The sequence below is a fragment of the Trachypithecus francoisi genome, unplaced genomic scaffold (assembly GCF_009764315.1).
Source record: "Trachypithecus francoisi isolate TF-2019V2 unplaced genomic scaffold, Tfra_2.0 Lachesis_group14, whole genome shotgun sequence".
In the NCBI taxonomy this organism is placed as follows: domain Eukaryota; kingdom Metazoa; phylum Chordata; class Mammalia; order Primates; family Cercopithecidae; genus Trachypithecus; species Trachypithecus francoisi.
In genome coordinates this window covers 51,048,204-51,064,581 of record NW_022681459.1, presented here as the reverse complement: position 1 = coordinate 51,064,581, position 16,378 = coordinate 51,048,204, and the positions used below count along the sequence as shown (strand labels likewise).

General features: G+C 49.7%; 1 protein-coding gene across 1 annotated transcript; it reads left to right on the top strand.

The window, feature by feature from the left end:
* Window positions 1–6,430: 6,430 nt before the first annotated feature.
* On the top strand, window positions 6,431–12,538 carry CUNH22orf24 (chromosome unknown C22orf24 homolog). Its single transcript, XM_033233354.1, is given in 4 exon segments — window positions 6,431–6,574; window positions 6,577–6,735; window positions 6,737–6,788; window positions 10,574–12,538. Coding segments are annotated over 4 exon segments (687 nt in total). The 3' UTR covers window positions 10,906–12,538.
* Window positions 12,539–16,378: the final 3,840 nt, after the last annotated feature.

The following is a 16,378-nucleotide window of genomic DNA, read 5'->3' as shown; positions in this document are numbered from 1 at the left end:
CCAGGCAGGAGACTGCGGAGCCGGAGGCGGGGGCGCCGTGATGGCGGCTGCACGGGCAGTGCATTGTCATAGCGCCACCCTGAAACGCACCACTCCAACCACGTTAGCGATCTGGCTTGAGAAGGGCCCCAAAAGCAAGCAAACCTACCCGCGGAGAAGCCGGGAGGCCGCGTGCCCCGAGGGGCGGGTCAGCCCAGCCCCGCCCAGCCCCAGCCGTCCCGCCCGCCCCGAGCCCTGCCTGTCCTTGGGTTCTGTTGGGCCACACCCTGTGCTTGGGTCTGCACTGGTCCGGGCAGGATCGAGTCCGACCCTCGGGGACAGCCCCGCCACACACAGACACACGCAGTCGCACACATCCTGAGACATAGCCTTGGGCAGGCTTGTTCCTTCCACCAGAGGAGGGGACTGGATGACCAGGCTGAGACAAGTAATATTCAGGACACATTAGGAGCCAGCCCAGGGCTAGTCCCGTACGAGCATTCTCCTCTTTAATCCTAACTACCCAGCCCACGGTGGACACAGCTGGTCTCCCCATATTTAAAATGTGGAACCTGAGGAAAAGCAAGGTTAGTGACTTGCTCAAGATTACACAGCCTATTAAGTGGTGGGGCCAGGATCTGAGTCCAAACCCAGGCTGGACTTTCTCCTGTGGCAAAGAGGTGGGGTGGCCCAACTGGCTGGTCACTGAGCCCCTCCCAATCCTGGCTGGCATTGGATACTGAGGGTTCCTTGTGCCAGGCCCTGGGCTGGGCTGCTCGACAAGCTAGGAAAATAATGCTTAAAACAAGGCCCCGACTGACTTCCAACATGCCAAAGGTAGTGTAGGAGAAGGGGCCTTGGTCTCGCTGAGAATTTACTGAGCATCTACCGCATGTGCAGCCCGCAGGGATAAGCTGGATCTTGGAGTAGTCAAGAAAGAGATTAAGGCCTGGGGTACAGCATGGTCAAAGGCTTGGCCGTGACCTGGGAGATGGTGAGAAGAGAGGCCTAACAATGGGAAGTGAGATTGGGTAAAACAAGATTGCAGAGTGTTTTAAATGCCTGGGTGAAGATTTGAGGCTTCATCCTTAGGTAATTGAGAAGCCATATTTCAGGCCTGGAATCTTGCTCTTGAGAGTAAGACGTGTTTGAAAGGAGAAGGGAGGGAACTGGAGACTAGGCCTTTTCTGGACTTGTTTTCCATCTGGAGAATTAGACTCAACTGTTTCAAGGACTTTAGAATAGATATCCACATGCTGGAATGTCAGAGCTGGCAGGACCCTTAGAATCACCCCTATCTAACCCCTTGTCCTGAATAAGGGGAAACTGAGGTCTGAGGGAAAGGAGGGGCTGGCCCTAGTTTGCACAGCGAGTGACCAGAGCTGGGTCCTCCATACCAGGTCTCTTGCCTCCCAGGCCTTCCTCTTCCTGCTGTGATGCTAAAACGATCACACTTTTGGGGGCCCATGAAGCAGGATTTGAATGTGGGCCTGGGAGGAGGCCCCACCCCAGGCTTCACCATGCTTTGAAGAGTCACCTTTGTTGTTGGAATCGAGGTTAACAAACCAGTCTGATCTTCCCCCTAGTGAATATATTTAAAGAGCATTCTAGATAGTAATGAATCATCCACTCCACCCCCCATAAGGATGGGGTCCCAGTGAGAGGTGGGAGGAGGGCCAGCCCTGGATGGGGGGACCTCCTCAGTTCCTTCTAGCTCTTAGAGGGCTTAGAGCCCTTCCAGCTTTTTTGATCAGGTTGGACTAAGACTGATTTCAAAACGGTGAAAATTAGGTAGAGCTGGAACATTCTAAATAATTGATTTCTGACATGTGTAAATGACACTCTGGTTCTCCCATGAAGCTTTTCTTCTCACCAAACTTCCCCATCTCCTCTTCCTCACTTCCTACCCACCCATCAGCTCAGTGTGCTCTGGCCCTGTCCCCACTCCTCCAGTGTGGCCACCAGAGCCCTCCTTGTTGTCAAAGCCAAGGACGCTTCATAGTGCCCACCTCCCCAGCCCTCTTGGCTGGACTGGGCATGACTGCTCACCCTTCCTTGACCGGCTCTCCCAGCTTCCCTTCTGCTGCTCCAGCCATTACTCTTCTATTTGCTGTGTGGGCTTGTCTTCTAGTCTACCCGGAAATACTAGGGTCCCTCAGGGCTTTGTCCCGAGCCCTCTTCACACACTGCCTTATCCTTGGTGACCCCATCCTCATGCACTCTAAGGAACCATCTACCATGTTCCTAGCACCAAGCAAGGTGCTTTGCAGAACTGGGCTTTTTTTTCCCCTCAAGATACCCCTGTAAGGCTGGTCCGATTTCCTTTCCTGTTTTTTTGTTTGCTTGCTTTTCTTTTGTTTTGTTTTAAGATAGAGTCTCACCCAGTCACCCAGGCTGGAGTACAATAGTGCTCTCTTGGCTCACAGCAACCTCTGCCTCCCAGGTTCAAGCGATCCTCCTGCCTCAGCCTCCCAAGTAGCTGGGGCTACAAGGCGCACACCACCACGCCCAGCTAATTTTTTCAGAGAAAATTATTTAAACTCATGCTTCATCTATTAAATGTATTTTTCAGTCTTTTTTTTTTTTTTTCCTGAGAGATAGAGTCTAGCTCTGTTGCCCAGACTGGAGTGCAGTGGCACAATCTTGCCTCACTGCAATCTTTGCCTCCTGGGTTCAAGCAATTCTCCTGCCTCAGCCACCCGGGTAGCTAGGACTGCAGGCATGCACCACTACGCCCAGCTAATTTTTTTGTGTGTATTTTTAATAGAAACAAGATTTTACCATGTTGGCCAGGCTGGTGTCAAACTCCTGACCTCAAATGTTCCTCCTGCCTCAGCCTCCCAATGTGCTGGGATTATAGGCGTGAGCCACTGCGCCCAGCCAATTTCTTTAATTTGTTTAATAGAGCTAGGGTTTCGCCATGTTGCCCATGCTGGTCTTGAACTCCCGAGCTCAAGCTATCCACCCACCTCGGCCTCCCAAGTGCTGGCACTACAGGCGTGAGCCACTGAGCTCGGCCTCCTTTCCCGTTTTACAGATAAGGAAACTGACACAGAGCTGTTCCATGGTTTGAACAAAGTCACACAGCAGGGGATGGGCAAAGCAAGGATTCAAACTCAGGTCCATCACACGCCCAAGTCTGAGGGCCTCATACTGCCCCATGATGTCAACTGAGAAGAGCTCAAAGCGTGACTTCCCTGTTGGGGTCACTCAGATTATACAAAGAATACATAAGCCTCCCACCGAGTGTCCCACACACTCTTACCAGCACCCATCTTCTTTGCCTTTGGGAGAGAGTTGCTAATGCCCAAGAGCCTCATCAGTAAAAAACAGGGTCACCACCTGGGACAGGTCACCTATTCCCAAGGCTATACCTCCTATGGATAAACAGGGCCTTCGAACAACTTCAAAGAGAGTACCTGAGTGAGGTGAGGGAGGTCAGTGGTTAATGTCAAACACACTTTGTTGCCTCAGGGCTCAGAGCAGGTCCCCACTAGAGGAGCCAAGTCTGTGTCTTCTTCTAGTGCAGGGTATCACTTGGGGAACAGAACAAAATTCCCCTGGGTTCCTGAACACATGTGTGTGGTGTGATTTGAGAAAGAACATGGTTCTTGTCTTGGGTTCAAATCCTACTCTGCCAGTGCACCAGCTGAGTACCCTCAGGCAAGTCACTTGTAAAAAGGGATCAATAGCCTGGCACAGTGGCTCATGCCTATAATCCCAGAGCTTTGGGAGGCTGAGGTGGCAGGATCACATGAGGCCAAGAGTTCAAAACCAGCCTGGGCAACATAGCAAGACCCCAGTTCTACAAAAAACAAAAACAAAACACACACACACACCCCTACATATACACACACACATACACACACATATATTTTTACATATACAATATGATATACTTTTATATATTATATATTTATATATATATTATATATATCACGACCCCAGTATCCTTTTGCTGACACAAAATCTCACCCCGTGTCTTAACTAAGAGCATCCTGAGCGCAGAGATTTCAGGATCATCTAGAGCCTTCCACCCCCTTTCAAAGCCCGCCTTGGAAGCAAACCAACACCCAAGGCAGCTTTTGGCCTTAAGAAGTGTGAAAATGTCCTGTATATATTATATATCATATCATATATATTATGATATATATTATATATCATATCATATATATTATGATATATATTATATATTATGTATATAATTATATATAAATATATTTATATAACATATATACATATATAACATATGTATACATATTTTATAGATATAAAAAACCCATATATAAATATATATTTAAAAATCCATATTGGGGTTTTTTTTGTTTTTTTTTTTAATGGAGTTTCTGTCACCCAGGCTGGAGGGCAGTGGCAAGATCTCATCTCACTGCAACCTCTGCTTTCCAGGTTCATCAAGCAATTCTCCTGCCTTGGCCTCCCAAGTAGTTGGGACTACAAAAAATATTTTTAAAAAAGAAAAACAGGCCAGGCGCGGTGACTCATGTCTGTAATCCCAGCACTTCGGGAGGCCGAGGTGGGCAGATCATGAGGTCAAGAGATCAAGACCATCCTGGCCAACATGGTGAAACCCTGTCTCTACTAAAAATACAAAAAATTAGCTGAGCGTGGTGGCGGGTGCCTGTAGTCCCAGCTACTTGGGAGGCTGAGGCAGAAGAATCGCTTGAACCCGGGAGGCAGAGGTTGCAGTGAGCCAAGATCGCGCCACTGCACTCCAGCCTGGCGATAGAATGAGACTCCGTCAAAAAAAAATAAAAGAAAGAAAAACTGGCCAGCCGCGGTGGCTCATGCCTGTAATCCCAACCCTTTGGGAGGCCAAGGCGGGTGGATCACCTGAGGTCAGGAGTTCTAGACCACCTTGGCCGACGTGGCAAAACCCCGTCTCTACTAAAAATGCAAAAATTAACGAGGTGTGTTGGCATGTGCCTGTAATCCCAGCCACTCAGGAGGCTGAGACAGGAGAATTGCATAAACCTGGGAGGCGGAGGTTGCAGTGAGCGGAGATCACACCATTGCACTCCATCCAGTGTGGGCAACAGAGTGAGGCTCCATTAAAAAAAAAAAAAAAAAAGCCAGGCATGTTGACTCACGCCTGTAATCCCAGCACTTTGGGAGGCCAAGGTAGGTGGATCACCTGAGGTCAGGAGTTTGAGACTAGCCTGACCAACATGGTGAAACCTCATCTCTACTAAAAATACAAAAATTTAGCTGGGCGTGGTGGCAGGCACCTGTAATCCCAGCTACTCGGGAGACTGAGGCAGGAGAATTGCTTGAACCCCGGAGGCAGAGGTTGCAGTGAGCCAAGATCACGCCATTGCACTCCAGCCTGGACAACAAGGCTCAAAAAAAAAAAAAAAAGAATTCTTCACCTGCATCCCACCCACAGCCAGTGGTCACGACTGCTCCTCACATGGGACTGCATTTCTAAAGCATTGCCAGAACCCTCCACACAGAGCCCAGTGAATAGATGACCCAGAAAAGGCACATCCTGGTTTTTTTTTGTTGTTGTTGTTGTTTTTTCCCCCTCTTGGATACTCGGAGACACTCTGAGCTGCTGAGAAGTCTGGACACCAAGGGACCTATTACAAAGGAGACATGATATTGTTCTGGAGAGATGGCGTTTGCAATGTTGGCATGGTTACCATCTTGAGCTGGAGTAGCCGCCTGTCCACAAATTATTAATATCACTCAGATAGGATTTTAACTTTTTCTCCCACTGTAGGCCACCTGCAGTCAAGGTGACCTTACTGACCCAGCCAATGATAATAAAACCACCAGCAATAACATAGACAGACAACGGCTCTTGTTTTTAAATCACTTACTCTCTGCCTGATTTGAGGATGAAGACTTTACTCTCATATTATCTTCCCACATCCTCACTTGGAAGAAGGCTGTTAGCCCCACTATATGGATGAGGAAACTGAGGCCTAGAAGAGTCAAATTCTTGCAGTCATCTGAAGCCTTCCCCACTCACCTCCACTTTGCACTATCTACTTTGCACCCCAATATCCTTTTGCTGACACCAAATCTCACCCCCTGCTTCACTAAGAGCATCCTGAGCGCAGAGATTTCAGGATCATCTAGAGCCTTCCACCCCTCTTTCAAAGCCCGCCTTGGAAGCAAACCAGCACCCAAGGCAGCTTTTGGCATTAAGAAGTGCGAAAATGTCCTGTTAGCTGCAATCTGTGAGCTGGTTCTATGAGCTGGTGGAGCTCAGAGCCCCACTCCCAGTGCCCGCCCCCCACCAGCTTGTTCAGAGGAGCTCAGCTCTGGGGGAGAAGGCAAAGCCAACACCTATTGAGTTGCAGTTAAAATGAGGGCGAAAGAGGCTTTTGTTTCAGTTCTGCAGATGGTCTGGGAGCTTGTGTTTCTTAGCAAGAATTTTCTAGATCTTTTGGCTTGAACCATCTGAATAACTGCCTCAAGCTTTCACATGGTTCCCACTGGGTGGGCTGGGGTGGGAGGGGCTGTTGTGCATGGTCTGGGAAAGCTGGAGAAGACTGTTCCTTCGCCCCGAGCCTTGGATTTCTTATCTGTGAAATGAGAGGCTGCAATGATGAATAGCAAAGTACCTTTTTATTTTTCAGCTCTGAGAGTCTAGGATATTTCACCATTGGAAGACCAGCAGACAATGTCATGACAACTCAAGAGGATACAATAGAGTTGCTTCAAAAGACAAGCGTTTGGACCATGTCAAGACCTGGAGTGAAGAAGGTAATGAACTCCTACTTCATAGCAAGCAGGCCATGGGCCAGCAGTTTGCCACTATGCTGTCTCTTGGTTAAGGCAAGGTCAGTATTATTGTTTTGATTTTACAGATGAGGAAACTGAGTCCCAGGGAGGTTAAGTGTCTTGCCCAGCTACAGCACAGAGAGCAGGGGCTCTGCTCCATCTTCACCGTTCTTCCCACCACTGCCCCTGACCTTCAGAGAGCCTGAGAACATTCTTTTAGCTGTTGAGCTATGAGCATAACTGTCATCAGCTGCTGCTGAAACTGTACCCTGGGAAGCAAGGGAGAGGGTCGCTGAATTTTCACCATGGTTCTCTGCCAGGCAACTATGCTAAAAAACATCTTTTTCTCCCCAGTATGTTAGTAGGAGGCAAGCAGATTGTTATAGCCTTCTATCTTCTTGTAGATAATGGTGGCAGGCTGGCCCCGACTCAGGAGATAAAGAGATCTGAGAGGACCATAGCCACATGAGAAGGCCGACTCCTGTAGGAGGCTGGCTGGCCTTTGCAGAGACAGCACTGAGCTGCCCCCTGGGGTCGTGGGTAGGACCCATTCCCTCTTTAAAGATATAAACTCCTCTACCTGGCCCTTCATAACCTGCCCCTGGCCCATCTTCTCAAGGTCATAACCCACTTCCTGGACACACTAGGCCCACCAGGTTCCCAGACTCTGCCCATGAGTTTCCAGAATGTTCTTTCCCATCCCTCCACCTCATTCTCTGCTTCTTACACTCCTTTAATACCCACTGAAATCTTAGCTCCTCTAAAGAGGAGGTAAGTTTCTCCAACTTAGAAGTGCTCTCGCCTTCCACCTACTCCCACTGTGACTCTGGTATCCACTGTCTGCCTAGAGGGACATTGGTAGGAATGTCTGTGGCTTGCTACTGGGCATCAAGCACTATGTTTTGTCATTTAATGTAGTATAAGGTCTCATTTAATCCTCATGGGAGCTATTCCTCTTACACCCATTAAACAGATGGAAAAATTAAAGCTCAGGGAGGCATCCTCTTACCCAAAGTCACACTGCTATTAAATGAAGAATTAGGATTTGAACCCAGGTCTTTCTGACTATAAAGTTCACACTCTTTGTTACATACATCTTCTGCTTCCCACTTCCTTAGGAGGCAGCCCTGTCCTTTGTAATAGACTATAAGTACTGAAGGATGGGGCCTGTGTTTCATTCACCATCTGAGCCCCTGGGATGCCCGGCTGAGTGTCCTGGATCCAGGCACTGCTCCATGAATGCTGAATTGAATTTGGTTACACCTTCTGCATATTACAAAACTCCCATCACCAGAGCCCCCTTTGTGACTGGCCAAGATCTTTTGTCCTCTCCCCTTCTACCCCAGGAAGGGGAACACCTGAAATCAGCTGACAGCTAACATTAAGTGACAGCTGAGTGAAAGGCAAGAAAAGGGAGGGAGCAAGGGGGAAGGCAGGCAGGATTGCAGGAGCCGGGAGGGAGCCCAGAGAAGGAGGAGGGCTGTCCTGTTGAATCTGGCCAGCTTGCAACTATTCAGAGTACAAGATCTGGAGTTGGCCGGGCGCGGTGGCTCAAGCCTGTAATCCCAGCACTTTGGGAGGCCGAGATGGGCGGATCACGAGGTCAGGAGATCGAGACCATCCTGACTAACACGGTGAAACCCCGTCTCTACTAAAAAATACAAAAAAAACTAGCCGGGCGAGGTGGCGGGCGCCTGTAGTCCCAGCTACTCGGGAGGCTGAGGCAGGAGAATGGCGTAAACCCGGGAGGCGGAGCTTGCAGTGAGCAGAGATCCGGCCACTGCACTCCAGCCTGGGTGACAGAGCGAGACTCTGTCTCAAAAAAAAAAAAAAAAAAAAAAAGATCTGGAGTTACCAGACCCAGCCTCAAATCCTAGCTCTTCCACAGTAGCTGGGGAAACCCAAGCAAGTTGTTGGACCTCTCTTGAGTTTCAGTTTTCCATAAAATGGACATGTCGGAGGCAGGGTGGAGGGGATTGGGGGAGAATAAAAAGGGCATGTCACTGTCTTCGCTAGACCTCTTCATTCAGGAGGAATGAGGTTGTGTCTGAGGGAGGGAGGGAGTGCTGCCTACCGGGCTGTTACCTACTTTAAATGGGGACAGTTGGAGGACCAGCCTAACCTGAAATGGCTTCCCCATGAAGTCATTGAGCCCTGAAGGCCTGGGGCAGCAGGGAACTCACAGAATCACAGGCCCATAGTAAAGATGTTGGAGACAATTCAGTTTGGCTTTCTTACTCCAAGAGGCAGCACAGCATGGTGGACTGATGGCCAGCTCTGCCAGCAACGGGCTGTCCCCAAATCCTGGCCCCTACTTGGTAATTGTGTAGCCTTGTGCGTGCCACTTTGTCCGTCTCAGACCACTGGTTCCTTTTTTTTTTTTGAGACAGTGTCTCGCATGTTGCCCAAGTTGGAGTACAGTGGCGTGATTTCGGCTCACTGCAAACTCCACCTCCCAGATTCAAGCAATTCTCTTGCCCCAGCCTCCTGAGTAGACTACAGGCATGTACCACCATGCCCGGCTAATTTTTGTATTTTTTGTACGGACGTGGTCTCACCATATTGGCTAGGTTGGTCTCGAACTCCTGACCTCAAGTGATCTGCCTGCCTCAGCCTCCCAAAGTGCTGGGATTACAGGCAGGAGCCATCGCGCCTGTCCTGGTTCTTTATCTTTAATATGGAATTTAAAGTAATTCCTTTGCCACAGCACTACTGGGAGGATCAGAGACCCAGACAATAAGAGCTGGTCATTCAGCTGGCCCTGTGGGAACTGAGGCTCAGAAAGGGAAAGTAATTCACCCACGGTCACACAGCAGGTTAGCGAAATCAAGCCTCTGCCCAGGCCTCCCAAAGCCCAACCCTGGGCTAAGCATCAGAGAGCTGTGGCCTTACCACAAAGAAGGCTGAGACTACCCTTGAACATGCAGCCAAGGAACTCATACTGGGAAGCATTGGTGGGATTCTGTGTCTCACTGAGCTGAAATAATTGCTTGGGTTGCCTGTGGATGGAGTATGGCAAAAAGCCCAAGTCAGAGCCTAGGGTCACATGTCCAACCTGGGGTCTAATCCACAGTATAACCCTGGCCACGTCGGGTCACCTCTCTGACCTCTCTGAGCCTCAGTAGTTTCTCCGCTTACAAAATGGGGGCAAGAATTCCTGGCAGTGCAAAGGAATCATATAAAACACAGACTATTTCTTTTCTTTTTTTCTCTTTCCCTTTCCCTCTCTCTCTCTTTCTCTTTCTTTCCTTCCTTCCTTCTTTCCCCTTCTTTCTTTCCTCCTTTCTTTCCTTCCTTTCCTTTCCTTCCTTCTTTTTTTTTTTTTTTTTTTTTTTAGACTAGGTCTATCGTTTGTCACCCAGGCTGAGTGCAGTGGCACAATCCTGGCTCACTGCAGCCTTGACCTCCTGGACTCAAGTGATCCTCCCACTTCAGCCTCCCAAGTAGTTGGGACTGACTACAGGTGTACACCACTACACCTGGCCAATTTTCTATTTTTTATAGAGACAGGGTCTCAATATGTTGCCCTGGCTGGTATTGAACTCCTGGATGCAAGCGATCCTCTCGCCTCAGCCTCCCAAAGTGCTGGGATTACAAGTGTGAGCCACCATGCGTGGCCCGGAGCTATTTTCACAGCAGCTACCCCCGAGCCACCGGGCACCTCACTGTACTGTCACTAGCAACGGCTTCATTTGGTCCTCACAACAACCCTGCATGGTGGGAACCTAATTTGTAGATAAATGGCTAGGAACAGGTAGAACCAGGATCCGAGCTCAAGAGGTATTCTCTATGTCTGTTCTCTCACCCCTCCTCTTTCCCTACCTAACTTGGGCTCCTTCTTCAGGTTTCAGTATCACCCTGACTTCTTTTGGAAGGATCCCTTGGCCTCAGGCTGGAGTGGGCACCTGCCCTAGCCCACAGAGCTGGGTTTCTCCCTTTCTTCAACCACACAAGGAGCACCACTATGCAAAGACCTCATCACATTCACAGCCGTCTCCCCAGAGCCTCGCACTGTGCTTGGCATACAGCAGGTGCCCAGTAAATACCTGCCAAATGACTGAATGCATCTCGCCAGCCTCAGGATGCCACCAGGCCCTGAGGGAGCCAGGAAGATCAGAGGAAAGCTTTTGGATTCCTGCCACACCTCACATTAGCAGCATCTTCTCCGAGTCCTGACAGCCAGCCTCCTGGGACACCATTTGAGCCAGCTGAATTCCGGTCACCGCTTCACCTTGGAAAGGCATCCGCAGCCCTCACCAAGCGGCCCCGTAATTGACGTCACGGCGGGGCCAGGAGCTGCCCTGTTAATATTTAATGTGGCCTTCACTGCGGCAAAATGCAGCCTCCAAGAGCTGGAGGGGCCGTGCAGAGTCTCCGTGGGGTTGTGAGAAGGGCACAAATGGGAAAGGGCTTCATAAACCATAAAGCTCCCAACAGATGAGCATTCTGTCGACCCATTTCAGTCCCTGGCTTAACTCAGAAAGAGCTGGGGCTGCACATGCCTGCAGTGGAACAAGAAGACTGCTGACCGAGCCCACGCACTAAATCAATGGGGGATTAGGGGCTCCTGGGGACATTTCATGGAGACAGTGGGAGGGCAGAGCACTGGCGCCAGCCAGACCTGGACTCCACTCCAGGTTTGCCCCCTGCACAGCTGTGTGACTGGGTCAGCAAATGGACCACTGAGCCTCAGTCCCCCTTCTCTCTGAAATGGGGATGATGGTTTCCTTGTAGCACTGCTGTGAGGATTCAATAAAACGAGTGATGCCGAAGACCTAGCTTCACACATCGCAGGCTGTCAACACAGGCTGAGACCCTTCTCCAAAACCAAGCCTGGGACCTGAGGTTGGAGAGAGGAGACGCGGGGCCCTTTCAGGCATTCATCGGGCAGAGTGATGGCGGGAGGGAAGAAGGAGCAAGGAGGCACAGGAAGGATGATCTGGGAGCCAAGCATCTCAGGTTTGGACTTTTCACCCCGGTGGGCCCATGCCAGGAGAGGTATCAGAGAGAGGATGGGCGGAGGCCCCTGGAAGGAGAAGCAGAAGGGCCCTCATGGACAATCTCTCTGATCCTCTGGCCCCTTCGGCAGATGGGCATCTGGGAGGGAGCAAACCATGCCAGCGGCTCACACAGCAGAGCTGGGGTCTCACTGGCCTGCAGCCCTCTGGGGCTCCATTAGCTGGGGTTTATCCAAGGCCACATGCCTAGTTGAGGAGGCAGATGTGTTGGAAGACATGATGCAATGGCCCCATTCCTGGTGGTGACCTCCACTTCTTTGGCCTGGACAACAGGAGGAACCTCATCCCCCGCCCCTTCCTGGTCTCTCTCCAGTCTATTTTCCCACAAATCCTGGGAACTTCCCAAAATGTAAATCTGACCTTGTCCTCGCCCTGCTTAAAACCTTTCCGTGATCCCACACTTAAGGTCTCCAGAGAAAATACAGGAGGCTCAGTTAAAACTGAATTACAAGCTGGGTATGGTGGCACACACCCATAGTGCTACTCAGCAGGCTGAGGCAGGAAGATCGCTTGAGGCCAGGAGTTTGAGGCCAGCCTGGGCAACATAGTGTAACCCTGTCTTAAAAAAAAAAAAAAAAACTTCAGATAAACAATGAATAATATTTTCGTATAAGAATGTCCCAGATATTGCATATACATGCTACAGAAATTATTTGTTGTTCATATGAAATCCAAATTTAACAGGACAACCTATATTTTAATTTGCTAAATCTGGTGTACCTACATACATTGCCCTCAGGAAAAAGGACAAAGCCTTTTTTTTTTTTCTTTCTTTCTCTTTGAGATGGAATCTCAAAAGCCTGTCACCCAGGCTGGAGTGCAGTGGCACCATCTCGGCTCACTGCAAGCTCCGCCTCCCAGGTTTAAGCATTTCTCCTGCCTCAGCCTCCTGAGTAGCTGAGACTACAGACGCGCACCACCATGCCCAACTAATGTTTGTATTTATAGTAGAGACAGAATTTCACCATGTTGGCCAGGCTGGTCTCAAACTCCTGACCTCAAGTGATCTGCCTGCCTTGGCCTCCCAAAGTGCTGGGATTACAGGTGTGAGCCACCACGCCTGGCCAGGATAAAGGATGAAGTCTTTAGTTAGCCCATGAGACCAGTTTGGCCCTGAGCTCATCCCTCCGCTCTCTTCCACATGGACCCTCTGCTTCAGACACAGCTTGTTGCCTTTACTTGAGAAACTCAAGCCCTCCTTCCCCTCTCTGTCCTTTGCAGATGTCCTTTCATTGGAACCCTCTTGGTATCATCTCCTCCCAGTGCCCCACAGTGCTTGACCTGACTCATCCTCAGGCCTCTGAAGCATCATCACTTCCTTTCGAGGCCTGTGTTGTATCTCCTCTGTGTGGAGGAGTGCCTCTGTCTGTCTGTCCTGTTCACATGGGGTACAGCAGGGGTTCCGCAAACATTTGTTGCAGTGAATTACTAAATTCCACAGCCCCTTACACTTTTCCTATCAACAGTGTCCCTTCCTTCAGCCAAATCTTGTGTGCCCCTCAAAGCCCTATTGGAACCCCATCTCCTCCAGGCCTTCCCTGAGCCCCATAGACCTCCCTGTGGGGAGGACTCCCTCAGAAGCTCTTTTCTTCTGAGATGCATCTGGTATGTCTCAGTCACATCTGGGGCAGCAAACAATCTTTTTATCCCATAAGCTTGGCAAGATCAGCAACCCTCAGACTCCCCTGCTATGACCTGTGGTGCTGAGCACTGTGTCTTCCTGACAGACAGTGCTTCTCAACAAACGCTGGTGAGCTTGGGGGAAGCCAAGCTGAGCTCCTGTGTTGGCCTCTCCTCCCTGCCACTGGCCAATAACCAAAATCCTAACCCAGCCCTGAAGCAAAGCATCTTACATCCTGTATTCCTACAAAGGAGGCAGGGAAACAAACTTAGTTCCCACTTTATAGGACAGGAAACTAAGGGAGTAGAGGAACCCATTTGTATTAGGGTTCTCTAGAGGGACATAATTACTGGCATATATATATGTGTATATGTGTATATATGTGTATATGCACATATATGTGTATATGTATATATGTATATGTATATATGTGTATATATGTATATGTATATATAAAGGGGAGTTTATTACGTATTAACTCACATGATCACAAGGTCCCACGATAGGCCGTCTGCAGGCTGAGGAGCAAGGAGAGCCAGTCTGAGTTTCAAAACTGAAGAACTTGGAGTCCGATGTTTGAGGGCAGGAAGCATCCAGCACAGGAGAAAGACGTAGGCTGGGAGGCTAGACCAGTCTCTCGTTTACATTTTTTCTGCCTGTTTATATTCTAGCAGCTGATTAGATGGTGCCCACCCAGGTTAAAGGTGGGTCTGCCTTTCCCAGCCCACTGAGTCAAATGTTAATATCCTTTGGCGACACTCTCACAGACACACCCAGGATCAATACTTTGTATCCTTCAGTCCAATCAAGTTGACAGTCAGTATCAACCATCACACCATTGTTCAAGACTCAGGTCTCTGGATGCCATCCTACCCCAGGGTCTTTGCACCTGCTCTTCCTCTGCCTGGAACACTCTTCCCAGAGATACTGACATAGATGATGTCGCATATTAAAGATGGCCACATAGGCCAGGCATGGTGGCTGACACCTGTAATCCTAGCACTTTGGGAGGCCAAGGCAGGAGGACAGCCCCAGGCAGAGTTCAAAACCAGTCTGAGCAGCATAGTGAGACCCCACTGCTACAAAAAAATAAGAAAAAAGTAGCCAGGCAGGGTGGCACACTCCTGTAGTCCCAGCTACTCAGGAGGCTCAGGTGGGAGGATCGCTTGAGCTGAGGAGTGAGGATGCAGTGAACTATGGTTGTGTTGCTACAGTTCTGCCTGGGCAACAGAGCAAGACCCTATCTGTACACAAAAACAGTTTTTTAAATCAACTCGGTGTTGTGGTGCATGCCTACTCAGGAGGTCAACGCAGGAGGACTGTTTGAGCCTGGGAGCTTGGGGGTGCAGTGAGCTATGATCGTGCCACTGCACTCCAGCGTGGGAAAGGGAGTGAGACCCTGTCTCAAAAAAAAAAAAAAAAAGATTTCTTATTAATCACAACTTTGGTACACTTCAAAATCATTTTTGTTACTATCTGCAATGTAGATCATGTCTCTTTTCATATAAAATATAATATTTATAAATTTATAAAATACAAAGATAGAGTTTCACCATGTTGGCCAGGCTGGTCTTGAACTCCTGGCCTCAAATGATCTGCCCGCCCTGGCCTCCCAAAGTTCTGGGATTACAGGCGTGAGCCACCACACCTGGCTGATCATGTCCCATAAATAAGGCCACAAATATTTTGCTGCTACCCCCCCATCAAGAAGTGGCATCCCTTTACCTGCCCTTTGAATCTGGGCAGGGCTTGTGACTTGCTCTGACAACAGAATGTGGCAGAAGTGACCCTTTATGAGTTCAGGAGCCTAGGCCTCAAGAGACCTTGCAAGCTTGTGCCTTCCCCCTCTTGGAATGCTGCTCCTAGACCACCACATAAGGCAGCTGGTCTACCAGCTGGAGGATGGGAGGCCATGTGATAGGAATCTGAGATACCCTGGCCAAAAGCCAGCGCCAACCACCAGATGTGTGAGTGAGGGCTTCTTGGACCTTCCAGCTCAGCTGTGACTCCAACTGAATGCAGCTGCAAGTATGACCAGGAGAAATGGGCAGAGGAACCACTCAGGCCAACCAGACTCATGAAAATGGTTGTTGTAAGCCACTAAGTTTGGGGGTTTGTTAGGCAGCTATAGATAACCAAGACAACTGCCTCCTCATTCAGGTGCCTGCTCCCTTCCCCTTCAGTCCCTTCCTTCCCCGCTCAAACCCCCACCAATTGCTGTTTATGCCATTATCCTGTTTCATCCTGCCCAAGGCATTTATCACTGTCTGAAACCATGATGTATTCACTCAAGGACCTGCGGTGCATTTCCGCCACGAGGCTGCAATTTCCATGAGGGCAGGGGCCAGAATGGTTTGTTCCCTGCCATCTCCCTTGAGCCTGTGTGTGTGGTGTCTGGCACAGAGAAGCTGCCGTAATTGTTGTTGATGGAGAGATCGTGTGCCTGCCCCTTGTTGCTGTGGTGCCTGGGGGAGCAGCGTGGCAGGTGAGAGCTCCTGCCTGGTCATGTCTTCCAAAACTGGTGCCCTTGGGAGGGCAGGAGGGCAGGCCGGGTGGCTGGGTTGTTTCAGGGGCAAGAGCTTCAGGGAGCCCAAGTTGAGTAGAAAGAAAAGGAAACTGCCAAAATGTTCATTTTCAGCAGGGGCTTAGATTCAGGCCAAGGAAGTTACTAGGGCTTCTCTCCTCCAGGTCAGCCGCAAATTGCCAGCAGCCCAGCCACGCCCTTCTGCAAGATCACCAAGCTGAGAAACTGGGCAATGGGAGGGAGTGTTGGGGACACCGAGTCACTTCCCAGGGGCCAACTATTTCCAAGTCCCTCAGAGTCCTCAGAGTCTGCTTTTTCCAGTGCCAAGGAATTGGTCCAGCAGCCACAGCTTCAGTTGAAGAAAAAATGCATTCCCAAGAGAAAAAGAATCAGTTCCCGGGTGCCTTCTTTTTCTCCTTTTTTTTTTTTCTTTTTTTATTTTGTTGAGACGGAGTCTTGCTCTGTCACCCAAGCTTGAGTTCAGTC